Raw genomic sequence first — 16,581 nt, 5'->3', positions numbered from 1 at the left:
CCACCTCTGGGACAGAAAAGGGCACAATCCAACAGAAAAGGGCATAATCCAATCCATAACCAGGATACAGGGTGCTGTATCCTGATGGGAAGGGAGGGAAGGGAGAAAACAGATCCTGCCAAAGGGACAACACTCCTGGGAGCACCCAGAGGGTGAAGGAAGAACAAACACCTGAAGGAAGACACTGGATTCTGCAGAGAACATTCCCACTGAAAAAGGGGACACATTTATTATCTGCTTGCAGGGAGGGGATAAAACCATTGAGTGAAAAGCCAGTTTTATTTTTTTTTTAAGAAAAACCTCAAATAGGCAGTGCCAGGTATCCCTGTAGTTCCCATTCTCTGGACAGGAAAGGGGAAATGAAAACCAGGCAACCCAAGGGCTGAGCAGGGAAAAGCCAGAAGTCAAACCTGTCCTCCTGTTAGCTTGTGCCTTCCCCTGGGAAAGGTGAACTTTTTTGGCTTTAGGTGCCCATGCAGCTCCCATGACGAGGGATGGCTGTGGCAGCACCCCTTGGTGCCTTTCTGCCACTGAGAGCTGCAAAGGGATTTTGGATGAGGGATGGAGGGACAGGACAAGGGGGACTGAATACAAACAAAGAGGGCAGGGATGGATGGGATATTGGGAAGGAATTGCTGGATGTGAGGGTGGGCAAGCCCTGGCACAGGGTGTCCAGAGAAGCTGTGGCTGCCCCTGGATCCCTGGAAGTGCCCAAGGCCAGGCTGGACAGGGCTTGGAGCAACCTGGGACAGTGGAAGGTGTCCCTACCCATGGCAGGGGGTGGAATGAGGTGATCCTTGAGGTCCCTTCCAACCCGAACCATTCCATGATTCCTCCAGGCCCACTCACGGGTAAGGTTTGCTAAACCACATCTAAAGCCAGAACAGATTCCCTGTGTGCAGACACAGTTTGGACAAAACTCAGCTTAATCCTCATCTGGACCCTCTCATCAGGGGAATTGCTCTGGCCCATTCTCCCTTCCTCCAGCCCTTCCCTGGCTCCTCACTTCCATTTAATCAAGGAGAAATAGAGGGGAGGGGATGCTCCACAGACCCCAGATGTGCCAGATGTTGCTCCCTGCTCTCCCTGCCCAGCTGAGCTGCATTTCTGACAGGCACCTCAATCTAAATCCTGTCCCCCTTGGGGCTGAGGCCAGGCCGTGCCCCCTGTCCCTGCGAGCACAGCTGGCACACAGCTGGCTGTGCAGAGCCACAGCTGGGTCCCAGCAGCCTGGCAGGGGCACAGACACCATCCCTGAGGAAACCCAGAAACCCACACAGCACATCCCATTTCTGGTCCCTAGCTCCCTTTCTGTCCTTGCAGAGGACAATTCCTACCAGAATTAGCAGATTTGGGCTCAGTTCAAAGGCCAGGCTCCTTTAAAAGGACAGCATTTAAGGGCAATACTCCCCAAAGAGCATTTCTTTGCATATGTAATTGTTTAATTATTTACAAGCACATCGAGGATTTTAAGCCTTGCTGTAACTGGGGTTCTAGAGAATTCCTTTCTGCTGTGAAATCTTTTCTCATCTCAAGCCTGTCTTCAGACAGGAGTTTTCAGCGAGTGGAAAAGAAAAGAACCATCAGGCTCAGACTCCTCTGTCAAACTTCTGTCTGCCTTAGTTTTACATGAAAGAGATTTCTTAAGTTCCTCCTAAAATTATGCATCCATACAGCCATGCTTTGAAAGGCAAAGGAAAGCAGGAGCCACAGACACCCTGGAAACCTCTCACAAAGATGATTTCCCAGCAGCACAAGCTGCAGTGAGTAAGTAGTGAAATTTTACAGCCAGGTAACACAGAGAGGAATTGATGCTGTCTTCAGAGGGGATTGAAAAAAGAGACCACAACATCTTTAATCAGGGAGCTGGAGGGATGAGGAGAAAAGCAGCAAGGGAATGGGATCATTAGGATGATGTGTGGTCCTGTTGTCTTGCATAAATTGAATGGAGAATAAGCTGAAGGTTTCAATTAAAAAAACAACCCGTGACAGAATTGATACAAAATCCACACAATCTGCATAACAAGCTCACAGAGAGTCAGTCCTGAGGGGTACTGAGGTACTGCTTTAGGATATGAGCGGGGACACTTCTGCTGCTCTGGAGCCAGGCTGGGAGAGCTGGAGGTGTCCAGCCTGAAGAGAAGGCTCCAGGGAGAGCTCAGAGCCCCTGGCAGGGCCTGAAGGGGCTCCAGGAGAGCTGGAGAGGGACTGGGGACAAGGGATGGAGGGACAGGACCCAGGGAATGGCTCCCACTGCCAGAGGGCAGGGATGGATGGGAGATTGGGGAAAAAACTCTTGGGTGCCCACAGAGACTGTGGCTGCTCCTGGATCCCTGCAAGTGTCCCAGGCCAGGTTGGACAGGGCTTGGAGCAGCCTGGGACAGTGGAGGTGTCCCAGCCATGGCAGGGGGTGGAATGGGATGAGTGATTCCCTAAGCCCTCTCCCCAGGCTGGGGCTACAGCAGCAGCAGCTCAGCTTTGAACTCTCCTTTTGCTCCCTCTCAGCCTTTGCTCCTGCCTTGAGGCTCTTCCCCTCCTCTGAGGAGCAGCAGAAACTTCCCCCTCACCCAGGGTCCCAGCAGAACTGCTCCAAGGCTGCCTTGGAATCCTGGGATGGCTTGGGCTGGAAAGGACCTCAAAGATCATCTCACTCCAACCGCCAGCCTTCAACCATTTTAAACCAGCAGAGCCTGTCTCTGCTCCCCTGTGCACTGCCTCTCTCCAAGCACAGAATTCCTGCCCAGGAATCCACCAGGACCACATCCCTGCCATCAGGAGTGCATTTACAGTGTCCTGGAGTGAAGCTGGACAGAGCAATCCCACAGGAAAAAGGGTTCACTGCTCTGCTGGGAGGTGGGCACAGTTACACCCAGACATCCCAAAGCTTCCCACTCACCCAGGAGCACTTCCCTGGAAAGGATTTAGCACTCTTGACTTCCATGGAAGCACAAGAGCCAGCTGGCAGGTGACCACATCTAGAAAACACTGCAGATATCCTTATTTCCCTTCCCTGTGCTCACACCAACACTTATTTTTCCAAGTCCCAAAAAAGGCTGACAATTCCTTTTAGCTCCTTTTAAAAAATGAAGCTCCTCTACTCACGGGAGCCACCTGCAAAAAAGGGATACAGAATACACAGAAGGAAAACAAACCACTGAATTCCCATTATGGAAATTAATTTTAAGAGTCACAAAGCATCTTATTCCTGGAAATTGCTTTTATTTAGCAATTACCTTAACACTGCAAGAAGGCAGCTGGCACTGAAAACAAACAGTTCAATTTAAAAATCCGGGAAGGGAATTAACTGAAATTCCAGGGCACTCACACCTGAATACGCTCCACTACCTCCAATACTTAAGAATCCTCAATCAAAGGCTTCAGGTTTTGTTTGCTGAGTAGAAAGGGGATAAAAGAGTAAAAGAAACCGTTTATTTTTGAATTTGTTTATATGGTTTTTTGCAAATCACAGTCAAGCTCTCACAACCAACCAGCAGGGAAAAGAAACTGAAGGAGTCAATGACAATACCGAGATAATATTTTAATTTGCTTCATAATTTTTTTTTTCCCTGTAAAATGGCTTGTACTTCCACAGGTACAACAGCAAAAGAAATTATTCCAGTCCATTTCACACGGCATATAAAAAGACCAATTTTACAAATATACCCAGAAGTTGAACAGCTGCTCACACTGTTTTTAAGGTAAACATCACCCCTCCATCACACAGGGCTGGCTGTGGCAGAGGCTTTTCCTACAGCTGTGCTGCCTTCCAAGGGCTCTCCATCGTGGATCTAATCCAAGGGCAGAGCCATTCCCATCCCTAATGCCCAGGACAGCAGCAGGAGGGACTTCAGGTGACTTGGAGAAACTGGCTTGCCCACCAGGAAAACATAAATATGCCACCAACGAGGACATCTGGACAGACATTGTTTTTTTTTTTTTTTTTGGAGTTTGGGTGTCCAAACAGCTCCTATTTTTGCTCTGCTGCCAGTAAATGAAAACTGAGCAGCAGAGACAATAAAGATCTGTCTTCACTGCCCGCCCAGGGTCACTCCACTGCTCTTCCACTCAGTGGGACACAGTTTGCAGAGCCACTGTGACTCCATCCTAGACACTACCCCCTCTCCACCCCCCACCCCCCAAAACCAGCCTTACCTTCTACGTTTGTCCTTCTACCTCACAACACCGAGTGTGCAGACTTGTGACCAGTGCTTAGAAAACCCAGAATAATGAGAAAAATCTGTCAGAAGACACTGCAACCCTGGGTTTGTTTCCCTTGTTTTCCTTCCAAGCTGTATTTATTCGTGCACCTGCAACTGTGTGGATAAATAAAAAATGAGGAGCCAAGGAGCCACAGGAGGGTGAAAAATGTGGAAATGAGGAGGAAGAGTCAGGTCAGTATTCCTACCAGGCTAAAAATGGATTTAAATGCCTGTCAGTCCTCACCACAGCCACATCCTTACCAATGGTTCTCCAACCACAGGAAAGTGTCAAGACTGTGGGAGGGAGTAGCAGAAACATGATGCTCTTGGAGAAGTTTCTTTCTACTTCCAGAAGAATGAAAAATGGTGAGGAAGTCACCAGTTATGGCAAAAGCACTAAAGGGAGAATGACCACAGCCCTAAAATATAATTAAGTTCTGTTCACAGTTCCATTGCAGTTTCTCAGTATGACACACTCAGCATCTCTGGCTCCTTGCTCAGGCTCTGAAGTCAAACCCTCAGATTCCAGGAACTGCCACTAAAACACCAAGGAGTGTCTCACTGGGAAGGTCACGGGCTTTCCAAGCATCCCAGAACTTCCTAACAAACTCATGAGAATCCTTTGCAGGGCATGGATGAGGTCTGAAAGCAGCAACAGCTCCAGTCACATTTCCAAGCAGTTCCTTTGCTTCAAGGTGGATCTGTCCCTTCTGGAACCAGTTCAACCACGGCTTTCTTCTCTTCTGATCCCCATTCCCACCCTCACAATGGAAAAAAAGATTCTTCTTTAATTACTCGGCCTGTACAGTACTATGACTGTAGCTTGATGCACAAAATGACCACATTTGGAAAAAAAATAATGAATAAAACACAGTCTTGTGTGAACTGTCTCGTATAACTGGACAACAATTCCCAGTAAGAACAGTGTTCATCACTCATTTTATTTAGACTTCAGCACTCTCCCAAAAAGCTGCCAGGAAAAAGGGAAGTGTTCCAGCTCCATGGATTTGAGAGATACCATCTTTAAAAAAAAATCAGACTAGAAAAATACTTTTAGTTCTAAGTTACACAGTCAAAGCTGCTTTTGAGGCATCCAAATAGAACCAACAGTAACAGGTGATAAAAAAATCCTTATGGAATACACTGGCAGCACTGGAAATGGGATGCAAGGAACATGGTAACACTGAAATAATGAATAAACCTGAGCGTGGTTCTCAAGTTTACTGACTCTAATTTTATTTATCCACAAACTGTTTTTTCCTGTTGAGGTACCAGAGCAGAGGAGGTGTTTATGGAGCTGGGGGAAGGTGAGGGCTAAGAGCTGAATGCTCCAGAGCAGGGTTTGAGGAAAATCATGTTTACAAACTCTTCTGCCTCCCCAGCAAATCCAACTCTGTAGGACTGACCCTGGATTTGAACAGCAAAGTCCCTGAATTCCACACAAACCTTGGGAAATTGCTTCCCAGAAAAGAATCCTGCCCCTCTGCTCAGTCCTGCTGAGGCACACCCAGAGTGCTGTGCCCAGTTCTGGGCTCCTCAGGACGGGAGGGACACGGAGTCGCTGGAGCAGGAACAGCAGAGGGCAAATCCTCCCATGGGGATGAAGGGAGTGGAGCCTCTCTCAGGAGGAAAGGCTGAAGGAGCTGGGAATGTTCAGCCCTGAGAAGAGACAACAGAGGGGACCCCATCATTGTGTATAAATATCTGAAGGGGGAGCCAAGAGGATGGACCAGGCTCTGCTCTGCGGGACAAGAGGAACGAGCAGGAACTGATGCCCACAAGTTCCACCTGAACATGAGGAAGAACTTCCCTGTGCAGTGACCAAGCCCTGAACAGAGATCAGAGAGGGTGTGCACTGTCCTCACTGGAGATATTCCAGAGCCATCTGGACACAATCCTGTGCCGTGTGCTCCAGGATGGCCCTTCTTGAGCAGGGAGGTGGGACCAGATGAGCCCCTGTGGTCGCTTCCAGCCTTGCCCATTCTGGGATTCTGAGAGTTTTCCTTCCTGCAGTATTCCTTGTGTTACACAGCACTGCCAACAGCAAAAGGAAAAAAAAAATCTTTTTAAACAGTTTCAAACAGACACCTCCCTTGGATACAAACCATCTTCCAGTGTTCTGCTTCACACACGCCAAACACACCAAGGCTGATGGTGTGCTGTGTTTCCAGAGAGGATTCTTCCAACACCGTACATTCGCTTTCCACAGGGAACAGAAGGGATATGAAGCCCTGAAGCAGCAATTAAACTGCAAGTGAAGGGAAGGACTACAGCAGCTGGGGGAGCGAGGTGGTGCCTGGGTGTTTCCAATCCCTGGGGGCTCAGAGGAGACAACCCCAGGCGCAGACCCTGCTCAGCTCAGCCTCGGGGCCACACGGGGAGGGGAGCTGCAGGGAGTGAGTCCAGCAGGGAGGGAGGAATGAGGCCACCTCTCCCAGATGAGGTATCTGCTAACCAGGAGTGACTGTGGGACCTGAGGAACCTGCACGGCCTTAGGGCTGAGGAAGAGGCACCTCCGTGTCCGGATTTCTTCCCCACCTGGCTGGGGCTGCTGCTCTCCGTGGAGATGAGCCACAAGGCTGGGAGTAAGGACTTGGAATATGGAATCACAAGAGGATCTCTTTGAAAAGGCACTAGGAAGAAGCATATAGGTTAACAAGGTTTATCCTGTTTCCAATCACTGAGTGGGACAAAAACTGTACAGTTTGGGGCTTTTAGAAAAAAAAAAAGCTGCAAAGTTATTTTTTTTTAACAGCAAAAGCATGAAAAGTAAAGCTATTTTCAAATTATTAAAATGCTGAACATGTATACAGCAAAATTATACTAAAAACAGCAGCAGACAAAATCCCATCACCATTGGCAAGGGACATGTAAAATGTTTATAAGGTTAACTATAAAACAATTTTACAACCAAAATATGAACAGGCCAATTCAAGTATATATATATACAGAATATATTAAAATCATATAAATTATATATTTATACAAAGGGCACAAATATAGTGAAAAGCTATAGTTGATTAAACAGAACTGAGCTTGAATGATCAATTTCATCTAGAGATCTTATAGATTTCTCCCAAATTTTTTTTTTAAAACCTGGATAGATTGATACCTCAGATACCAAGAGCACAGAAAGCATAAAGAAAAAAAAAACCCCACAAATCAAAGATTTATCATTCTGCATGAAATTAGTCTAACAGTGGGCAGGGTACACCTCATATGAAATTCTGATTTAATTATTTCCATAGTAAACATTTATCAGCTCTCTTAAAAAGTCATGAATTTCAAGTGATCCACTTCAGATGTACCACCCTGGTGCATATATTTGATTACATTTGAATGTTGTTTGATTTGCAAACATTTGGGGGAAAAAAGAGATACAAACACAACTCAATCTGCAAAACGAAAGGTGACAGATGGCAGCAAGTTGAAAAGTGAACAAAAATGCTCAGCTGAACTGGAAATTATGCTCTCCCTTCTAGTGAAAATGCTTTAAAGTGAGCTTAAAAAATAACTTATTTTAAATTGTTGTTTTTTTTTTTTATTTCAAAACATAACAGCAAATAACTGTAATGCACTGAAGCTCTTGAGAATCTAAACAGTCCCAGCCGTGGGCTCAGATTTAAAGACAGACTAAGTGCTTTCCTGAATTCAGGTTGATGTAAATAAATTCTGTACCAGCTGTACCTAAACCACCCCTTCATCACTGCAGTAAAGCCTGGACACGCCTCTGGCTCCATCAGGGTGCCCAGAGAAGCCGTGGCTGCCCCTGGATCCCTGGAAGTGTCCCAGGCCAGGCTGGAGCAACCTGGGACAGTGGAAGGTGTCCCTGCCATGGCAGGGAGTGAACTGATGAGCTTTAAGGTCCCTTCCAACCCAAACCATTTTGGGAATCTGTGGCCTCCACTCACCCAAAGGCCCTGGGTAAGGAGCACTGAGGGCAAGCAAAGCAGAAATAAAAAGGCCAGGCTACACATACACAGAACATCAGCTTAAACCCCAGAGCTAAGTATGGAAAAGAGTAAAGTGGTTTCACCAGATGCAGGTTAAATGGAAAAAAAACCGAACCAACAGAAAATAATCAGCCATCTCCCATACCTAATAGCCAGTGGATATCTACTACACTGAAAGGAAATCAATGCAAACAGGATTTCCTCAGTTTCAAGTAATATTTGATGCCTTTCTGGCCAGCTGTGTTATACCATAATAGATATTTTAATAGCTTTTATCCTCTACACTTCAGGCAGCTAATTTTTATCTTACATATCCAATTATCTCTAGTGAACATTCACCTATGGGTTGTCCACACATTCTGTATTTGCTCCTTGAGAAACTATTCAAGTTAAATTATATTGCAAATTAAAGACAGTTACATTCTGTATGTTCCTTCTAGATTTGAAAAATAGGTTTTAAAGGCTTGTCAAAGTTTAGAAGAAAAAACCTTTCCATTAAAAAATCTTAGCTTAAAAAAATCATTTAAGACACCTTTTTCTGATCCAGGGTACTAATAAAAAGATTACAAATATACTACAATTTGACCAAGAAGACTCCATGAATATGCTGCTTTCGAGCATGCAACACCACTGATATCTGTCAAGTTCCAGGTATCAATGTATCCCAATCCCACCACAGTCCCTCCATCTCCTCATCGCTTCCCCCATCCCCGCCCTACCACCCCTATTAACAACATTATAAAAAAAGGTAAAATCTAGAGTTAGTGGCAAAAATCTTCACAGTAAACCGTTAAAGAAAACTTTTATTGTGGTCATTGCCATGTGGTTTCTCAGTCGATGGGGCCCTGAAAGATGAGCTTGACGCAGTTGTTCTCCCCGGAGAGCTGCGTGGCGCAGAAGGGGCAGGCGGCGTGGAAGGCGTGAGTCCCGTGGGGCAGCGGGATCTGGGACCAGTATTTGGCAGTTTTCTCGGAGCACACGTGTCCACAGGGGGTGAAAGCGTGGGTGGGGGGCCCGGCGTCCACGTAAAAGCCGGCCTCGCAGCCCAGCCACAGAGGCACGTAGGGGCCAACGGTTCTGCACATGGGGCACTCGCGCTCGTTGGCTTCCGTGTCGCTGCGGTGGCCCCAGTTGTGGTAGCCGTGCACGTGGCCGCAGCTGAGGTAGGCCCAAGGCTGCTTCTCCTCCACGTCCTTCTTCTTCACCACGTCCTTGCGGTCGATGCTGGGGAAGGCCAAGGTGTTGAAGCCCACGGGGCACTGGGGCCTGGCGGCGTTGATCTCCTGCCGCAGCGCCTCGATGTGTTTCTGCGTCGGGGTGTGCAGGAGCCCGTCCGCCGTTCTCCACAGGAGGGTGGCCCCGCACAGGTCGATCAGGGAGCCGTCCTGCAGGATGTTGGTCTCGTTTTCTACCTGGTGGCAGGACACAAGGGGAGGCTGTTTAGCCTGGGAGATTTTACAGACACCGCATCACCTTTCTCAGCATTAACCTGCTTAATTTCGTCTTACTGTTGTCCTGAATCCACCTCACCTCCTAACCTATATCTAGGATTATAACGAGCACTGGTCTCTTATTCTGTGCTTGTACAGGGGATTTGCATTTGCAATATAAATTATGATACAGTCTTTGGGCCCCTGAGCACACGTTTTTTTCTCCAATATTGATTCTCTGTGCCTTTGTCATATTTCAGTAAGTCCTGATAGACTGAAGAAAAGACGTGCCATTCCCTGAGGGCTGCATTAGCGGATTCTCTCCTGGAATTCTTTGCCCACATAATGCTGACTGAATCTGCTCATATATTTAAAAAAAAAAAACAGTCCTTTTTGGACTAAAACCTGCTACCCAGGACAGGCCAGCTGTCCTGCCTCTCAGATACCATTTGTTCTGGGGTTGTGGCAAGGGTCAAGCATTTTGCAGAAGCATGAGCTCCCAGAGTGCGCCTCAGCAGCACAGGTACCTGCATGGCTTAGCACTGCAGCAGACAGAATTACCAGTTGAATTTCTCAGGTGACAAATTTGAAGTCACACAGGCTCAGCTTATGAACAATTACCCACCCCACTCATTAGCCCTCTTATTTAATGAGGTATTCCAAGCAAACGCAGCCCCAGCGTGCACTGCCTAGAGGCTTCTCTCTGATTAAAAGCAGGTACTTACAACATTTTCAAGGGATTATGCCAAACACACATTGTACTTGACTGAAATATTCTGTATTTTAATGCCACAAGCATATAAGCAATCCATGCTTTTGCTATCGGTTCATTAATGATGAATATATATTAAAAAGACTCTTTATAAAATTAAAGAGAAAAACAGACCTGCTATGCACAGAAAGTATGCAGAAAATGCCACTAATGCAGAACAAACAGCCAAATACAAACAAATACATTAAGTAGGTCACATGAAATTATCACAGCTGCCTAAGAATACTATGAATGACAACCAATTCAGCATTTTACACTTTAATCCAGTTTAAATTCACAGATTAACTGTGGATCATCCTTGCACAAAACACCTCAGTTGTACAATACAGACTACAGATAAGAGGTCACCAGTGCCAAGTAATTCCAGCAGAAAAATGTAATGGTTCAAGTAGAGATGAGAGAAGCCTTGATCTGATGCTCTTTTCAGATAATTCCTTCACAAACAGCAAAACAAAAAGCTCCCTCACATGCAACGTGTTCAATTCATTATACAGCCTGCATTTGGTTTTTATGAACCCAATCAACGAATACCGATCACATCAATACCAGTGTGCCATGCAATTTTATTTAAATGAGAATTCAACTCGTTTTGGATGCAGGGAGGGGGATTCATTTGTTTTGCTGTGCCTCTCTTTAGCAGCAGTAAAAGGTGTTTTGCTAACCACGTACAAAGGCTGCAATTGCCACATCATCTGCCCAGGTCCCCAGGCAACATATGCCTGCCACCATCCGTGTGACAAAGCAATTTATGTGCTGAAGGGTGTCTGCTGAAAGCAGAGCAGCCCAGCTCCATTCCCCTAACTCTTTCTGCAGTCACTTTTCTGCAAAGCCCATGGCAGAGTTGCAAAGTCAGTTCATTGAACTTCTCTCCTGGCTTTATGTGCCACAGGTCCCTGGCAGCTGAAATCTCTCACTTCTGGGAAAGCAAAGCCTCACAGGAGAAAACAGGAATAATATACTTCCAGGGCTCCTCTTATCTTCCCAGTGGCAGGTAAATCAAACAGAAGCTGCCTTACCCAAACTGCTTTTGCACAAAAGTGGACTCTTCTGGCAGTACTGCAAAAGACAGCTCCCCATGCAGCATTCCAGACATCCCCATGTCCCAGGAGAACATTCAAGAGCAGAGTTTATTTAGCTTTTACACTCTGTGCTATTTCAGCTGGAAAAGTGGCATTAGCAGAAAGTTTTGAGTGTTCCCCCATACACTCAGGAACAGAACAGCAGTGCAAAATCTGCTGTAACACACAGCTTTACACGCTCACAGTGCCACTGCTCGGGGACAGCCACCCTGTACCTGCCTGCATTCAAAGCCAGGAAAACAAGTACCCTGTCACCGTTGAAGTGACATGGATAAAGAGTGACACACTCCATGCATTTTCAGAAGGCTAATAATAATTTTATAAGGAGCTCATTCCTTTTTATACTCTAGTTCACTGCAGGTGGACCTGATTGGTCCTTTAATCAAAACACCATCACCTTTGGCTAATTGAGAAGACACCCATTTGTAAACAACCTTATGGGAAAACAGCCTGTAACAAAACACCACCTGTGGATTGTTTCCATTTGATTATCATCCTTTGTCTCCAGCCCCCTGAAACTTCCCAGACTGATTCATGGGAAAGCTTATCTAGCTTTCTCTCTCTCTGACCAGAATGAATCTACAGTACCCCTTGATTCATTTCAGTCGCTTCCTGTTGGAGTTCTGGATGTTGAAAATTTTTAGACTTTCTGTACAAACAGACTCTGACTTCCTGCAGAATACTACATTTGATTGAAGCCGTGGAACAGGCTTCCAAAATTGATTGATAGCACTGGGATTACGGGTGTGTAGTTGGTTAGAAGTGTGTAATATCACAGGGTGGAAAACGTAAGAGTTTGGGGTTTTAGAATATAGTAATAAATATGAAGCAAGATAGAAGTTTTAGGGCAGAAGCAGGTTGTTCTTCTTTACCACCTTCTTCCTTCTTCTCCATGGATTTGGGTGGTATTTTGTAGTTGGACAGAAAAGTCCACAGTGCGGACTTTGAGAGGTTATTGGGTTAAAAGTGAAAATAATTTAGGTGTCATTTCTTAATTAGATAGTTTAGCCTTAAAAGACCTTGTAACAACAGTCAGTTAACCATTTCTGTGCCTTGTTAATGAAAAACTACAGAACTCACTGCTGTAAGACTGTAACATTGACAAAACATAATAAACACCTGAGTCCGAACGCGAATTATTGTCTCAAGTACCTTCAATCCCAACCTCAACAATAATTAAAAAAAACCCCAAAAACCAAAACCCAGCAACTTCCCACTTACCAGTTTGCCCCTGTGCTGAGCAGACCTGGTCTCCCGGAGCGTGTACACGTTCCCACAGACGGAGATCTCCCGCCACACCCCGGGCTTGGACTCCTCCGTGAAGCCTCCCTTGGGGTGCATCACCAGCACCCCGTTGGTTGTCAATCCATCCATGTGGCCATCAGGGTTTTTCCATTTGGCTGCTTTTTCCTACGTGTGACAGTCACAGTGACTATCAGAAATACATCAAACCAACCTAAAGAAAATCCTCTAACAGTTCCTAAAGTGCAGCTTCATTGTTAAAGACAATTATGACCACGAGTCTCTGCTGGTGATAACTCAGGCACATAAAACTGCAGTTTCTACTTAACACTGCAGCGGGTGCACCGGAGTAATAAAAGTCTAATGACAGTACAAGTTATCAACCAGTACAAGGAGATTTGGGGGCTTGAAAGTAACAGAATATAAACCAGAGCTTGCTCGTAACATCATTATTAGCAGTACTTACACCAAGAAATATATTTTTAGACGAGTCAAAGCCAGCTGCAAAGATCCTTGCTGTGTATGGTGGGATCCTGTCACAAACAATCCTGCAGGCAAATCGGGAGATGGTGCTCTGGGTAATCTGGGTTTCATCAGTATTTTGATTTCCTGAAATAGTGTCTGTTACTACAAAGTCTATGGGACTTTCTGTAGATCTCCCAACCTGCAAAAAAATTAAGATAACGGTATAAATAGAAATACCCACTGAAATATGAAGCACCGAGGACAGTTTTGCCAGGTTAATACTTTACTGATGACATCAGTAAACTTCTGTCCACTGAATTTTTGATGACAAGATCCAACCAGAGACTAACCTGTATTTCCACATATGTGCTAGGTAGAAATACAACATGGACATGAAATGACAAATTTTTATTTACCACAAATGATGTTCATGCTTGATTGAAACAGATCAACACAGCTGATCTGTTTGGTAAGAGTACTGTCACCAAAGAAGTATTATCACCTTGCCATTTCCTCATCCAGCCACAGCAAATTACTTACCACTGCATTCTGTTAGGTAAGAAAGCACTAGCTTGGATTGACAAGTTTTATTCACATTTTCCAGTTCCAAATACATTTGCCATGAAAACAAAGGACTTTTTCTAGACCCAGAATTTGGTTATTTTGATATGTCATAACAAAGAGCTATCCACCTTCATGTCTTCCGGATTTGCAGTCCCAGAAAGAAGAGCTGTCAGGCAAAACCCACCCTATGTTGAAATTTATTCTTAATCATGCACATGCATGACTAACAGAATTAAAAAACTTTCTTGATATGAGCAGAAATGAAACATACTTATCAGCAGACAGGAAGATTTTTCTACGTATTCGGCTAAAAAAATTAATTCTAAATCTGGAAACATCTGGGACAGAAAACTTCATGACTACATGGATGGAAGGATCTGACTGCCAGACAGACAGTGAGGCTTTATCAATATTTCTACAGGCAAATTAGTGTTACACCAACTTTGAGCTTAACTGGGAAAGTGGAGCTGAGGAACAAGAAGTGGAACAGAATATTAATTTTACAGACACCTTGTGATCAAACAGAATTAGGAATACTCTTCACATGAAACTACTTTCAGTATCAGGTATCTACATTGATATTAAATAACCTCCTCACTAATCATGATCTCATTGTCCCCCAAGAAGTTCCGTTCTGCTCAGATCTTGCTCTTTAAAGCCAGCTATGGGGAGCCATGTATATGGTTCCATCATTAACAAACATCTCTGCAAACTAAACCTGCTTTAAAGAAACAATGTTCAAGAGTCAAGGAAATGAATACTATCCACATGTAAGCTTTGTCACAACTGGATTGACAGAAATAGTGCAGGGACCTCTCCTGTGCTTCTCTCTGCTTCAAGCTCTGTTTGCAGGGTTGCAGTCTAACACATGTCAGAATTCCTGTCTCCAGTGACACATCCAGTTACTGTCTCCACATCACAGGGCTCAGCACAAGCACAAAATGGGATCAGCTTCCTGCACAGGAAATACTCAACAAGACCTAATCAAAAGTCCACATTTCAATTTCTCACAGAAAGTGTCTACTAGAATACCCAGGAGAGAGAGTTTAGAAACTATTTAATATGGGATATTCCTGATTTATAGAACTTGACAACTTGAAGCTAAATCTTACAAAGCAATATTCTTCTTATTTTTACAGTATTATTTCTACCAGCTTCTATTTCCCATTCAAAGCAATTCCTGCTAAGAGTCAGCACTGAGCAGCAGCAGGAACCTCATGAATAACTTTTGACTATTCTCCATCTGTACATGGAGTCTCTTAAAGGATAATCAATAACAAATATGAAATTAATTTGTTCATAACAAGTTTCTGCCTCTTGCAGTCTCTGAAATAGATCATTCTCTCAAAGCTTTTAGATGCAATTAGAGAAAAAACTGCCTCATTTTTCCTTAAAGGATGACAAAGCACACAAGTGTGTGCTCCCAGCCTTGCATCACACTAATCATTCACCATGAAATTCCAATTTCTTTCGATATAACCATTAAGATCTATAAACAATGCATGTATGTGCTTTTTTTAAAGCTCTAGAATTATATGTAGTATTTTATATAAACACTTCAGTACTTATCTCATTTGTGTCACAAGCATGTCTATGCAAAATCAAATATTTTAAATATTTGGTTTTCTTCCCTTTTCCAGTTGAGAAGGCCTTCTAGAGGATCAGTCTCATGTATTGTGCTACTTTTCAGCTTTGAATTTATTTTTAAAAGTGGCCTTCAAAATCTGGCAATTTCCTCAAGCTCTGTACTACATCATGAACTTGGGTTTGAGATCACCTGAAAAGCAAGTGCCTAAGGAATAAATTAAAACCTTGATGCTATTAACATCCACCCTCCAGAACTTTTACCTCATCTGCAGCTGCAGCCAGACCACAGTCACTACAGACCCAGTCCATAATTCAGAGCTGTTCTTTATACATTCATTACTAATTTTTCTCCCATTTTCCTGTACAGCACAGAATACTTTCTTTTCTTTCTAGCAATTTCAGGCTGTGTTTTGGGACCCTTCTTGCTAACTGTGTCATCTGATTTCCCCGAGTTACTTCCAACAAGAACCCACCAATGTGCCAGGTGCTGCAGAGGCAGCAGGAGTTGTGTCCTCTGCAGGTGATTGTTAAAACTGGGTGAGAGGCAGGCAGTGCCTGGCTTTGCTGCTCTCAGTAAAATACTGCTCCTGACAAGGCAAACTCTGCCAGCACAGAATTTAACAGCTGCAGGTTCTTGGGCTTCAACAGAATTTCACTCTGGTGAGAGTGAGAATTGGATTCTGCATCTTCTGAAGGGTCGTTTTTCAGAAAAAAAAAAATCAATCCTTTGTATTGAATGTACCTGCTTCTTGTATAAACTTGTGGTTATTTATGGTAGGAGCTGCACATTTTGAGTTTTGTAGTGGCATGAGCAGATAAAATCAACCCGTTTTCATCCCATCAAACCATGAAGGAACAGGTTCAACTTCACCTAATGCATCATCAACAGAATGCTTAAACTCTGAAGAAAATCTTCATTTATAGTAGCACATGGATGCTGGAGCACCTAAGAGTCTGGGAGATGCCAGAGGAATACATTTGTACATTCTCTTGTAATTAAATTAAGAAATCTGACCTGGATGTCACTAAGACAAAGGTGCATAGCAGCATTTGCACACAGATTTCACAATATAGTCACATTAAAAAAAAACAAAAACCAAAACTACAAACAACGCAGCAGAACAACAGCTCAAGAAGCACAGTGGGGAAACAAGAACAGAAAGCCAAGTGATTCGCCCAGGATAATACATGTTAACTGCAATCAAAGTGGGGCCTGAAGGCTCAGGATATTCCTGTGGTCCAGGAATTATCCTTCCCTTTTCAACTTCCACATCCTACACAAGCCAAGAA

General features: G+C 44.4%; 1 protein-coding gene and 2 long non-coding RNA genes across 4 annotated transcripts in view; 1 reads left to right on the top strand and 2 right to left on the bottom strand.

The window, feature by feature from the left end:
• The window catches only part of LOC137476559 (uncharacterized), a 340,942-nt gene that overhangs the window by 91,620 nt on the left and 232,741 nt on the right, over positions 1–16,581 (top strand). The gene's annotated exons all lie outside the window — the stretch shown is intronic.
• LOC137476561 (uncharacterized) overlaps positions 3,518–16,581 on the bottom strand; it is an 81,788-nt gene continuing 68,724 nt past the window's right edge. For both annotated transcript variants that reach the window (XR_011000417.1, XR_011000416.1), the window contains one exon: positions 3,518–7,929. This is a non-coding gene — a long non-coding RNA (uncharacterized lncRNA). The remainder of the gene's footprint in view (positions 7,930–16,581) is intronic.
• The window catches only part of PELI2 (pellino E3 ubiquitin protein ligase family member 2), a 67,755-nt gene continuing 58,330 nt past the window's right edge, over positions 7,157–16,581 (bottom strand). The window contains exons 4-6 of the mRNA XM_068194919.1: positions 13,142–13,339; positions 12,655–12,843; positions 7,157–9,564 (exon numbers count right to left, since the gene is read on the bottom strand). Of these exons, the coding sequence (XP_068051020.1) occupies positions 8,983–9,564; positions 12,655–12,843; positions 13,142–13,339 (969 nt within the window). The 3' untranslated portion in view covers positions 7,157–8,982. The remainder of the gene's footprint in view (positions 9,565–12,654; positions 12,844–13,141; positions 13,340–16,581) is intronic.

This window comes from Anomalospiza imberbis, chromosome 6 (genome assembly GCF_031753505.1).
Source record: "Anomalospiza imberbis isolate Cuckoo-Finch-1a 21T00152 chromosome 6, ASM3175350v1, whole genome shotgun sequence".
In the NCBI taxonomy this organism is placed as follows: domain Eukaryota; kingdom Metazoa; phylum Chordata; class Aves; order Passeriformes; family Viduidae; genus Anomalospiza; species Anomalospiza imberbis.
This window is presented reverse-complemented; position numbering and strand designations above follow the sequence as displayed.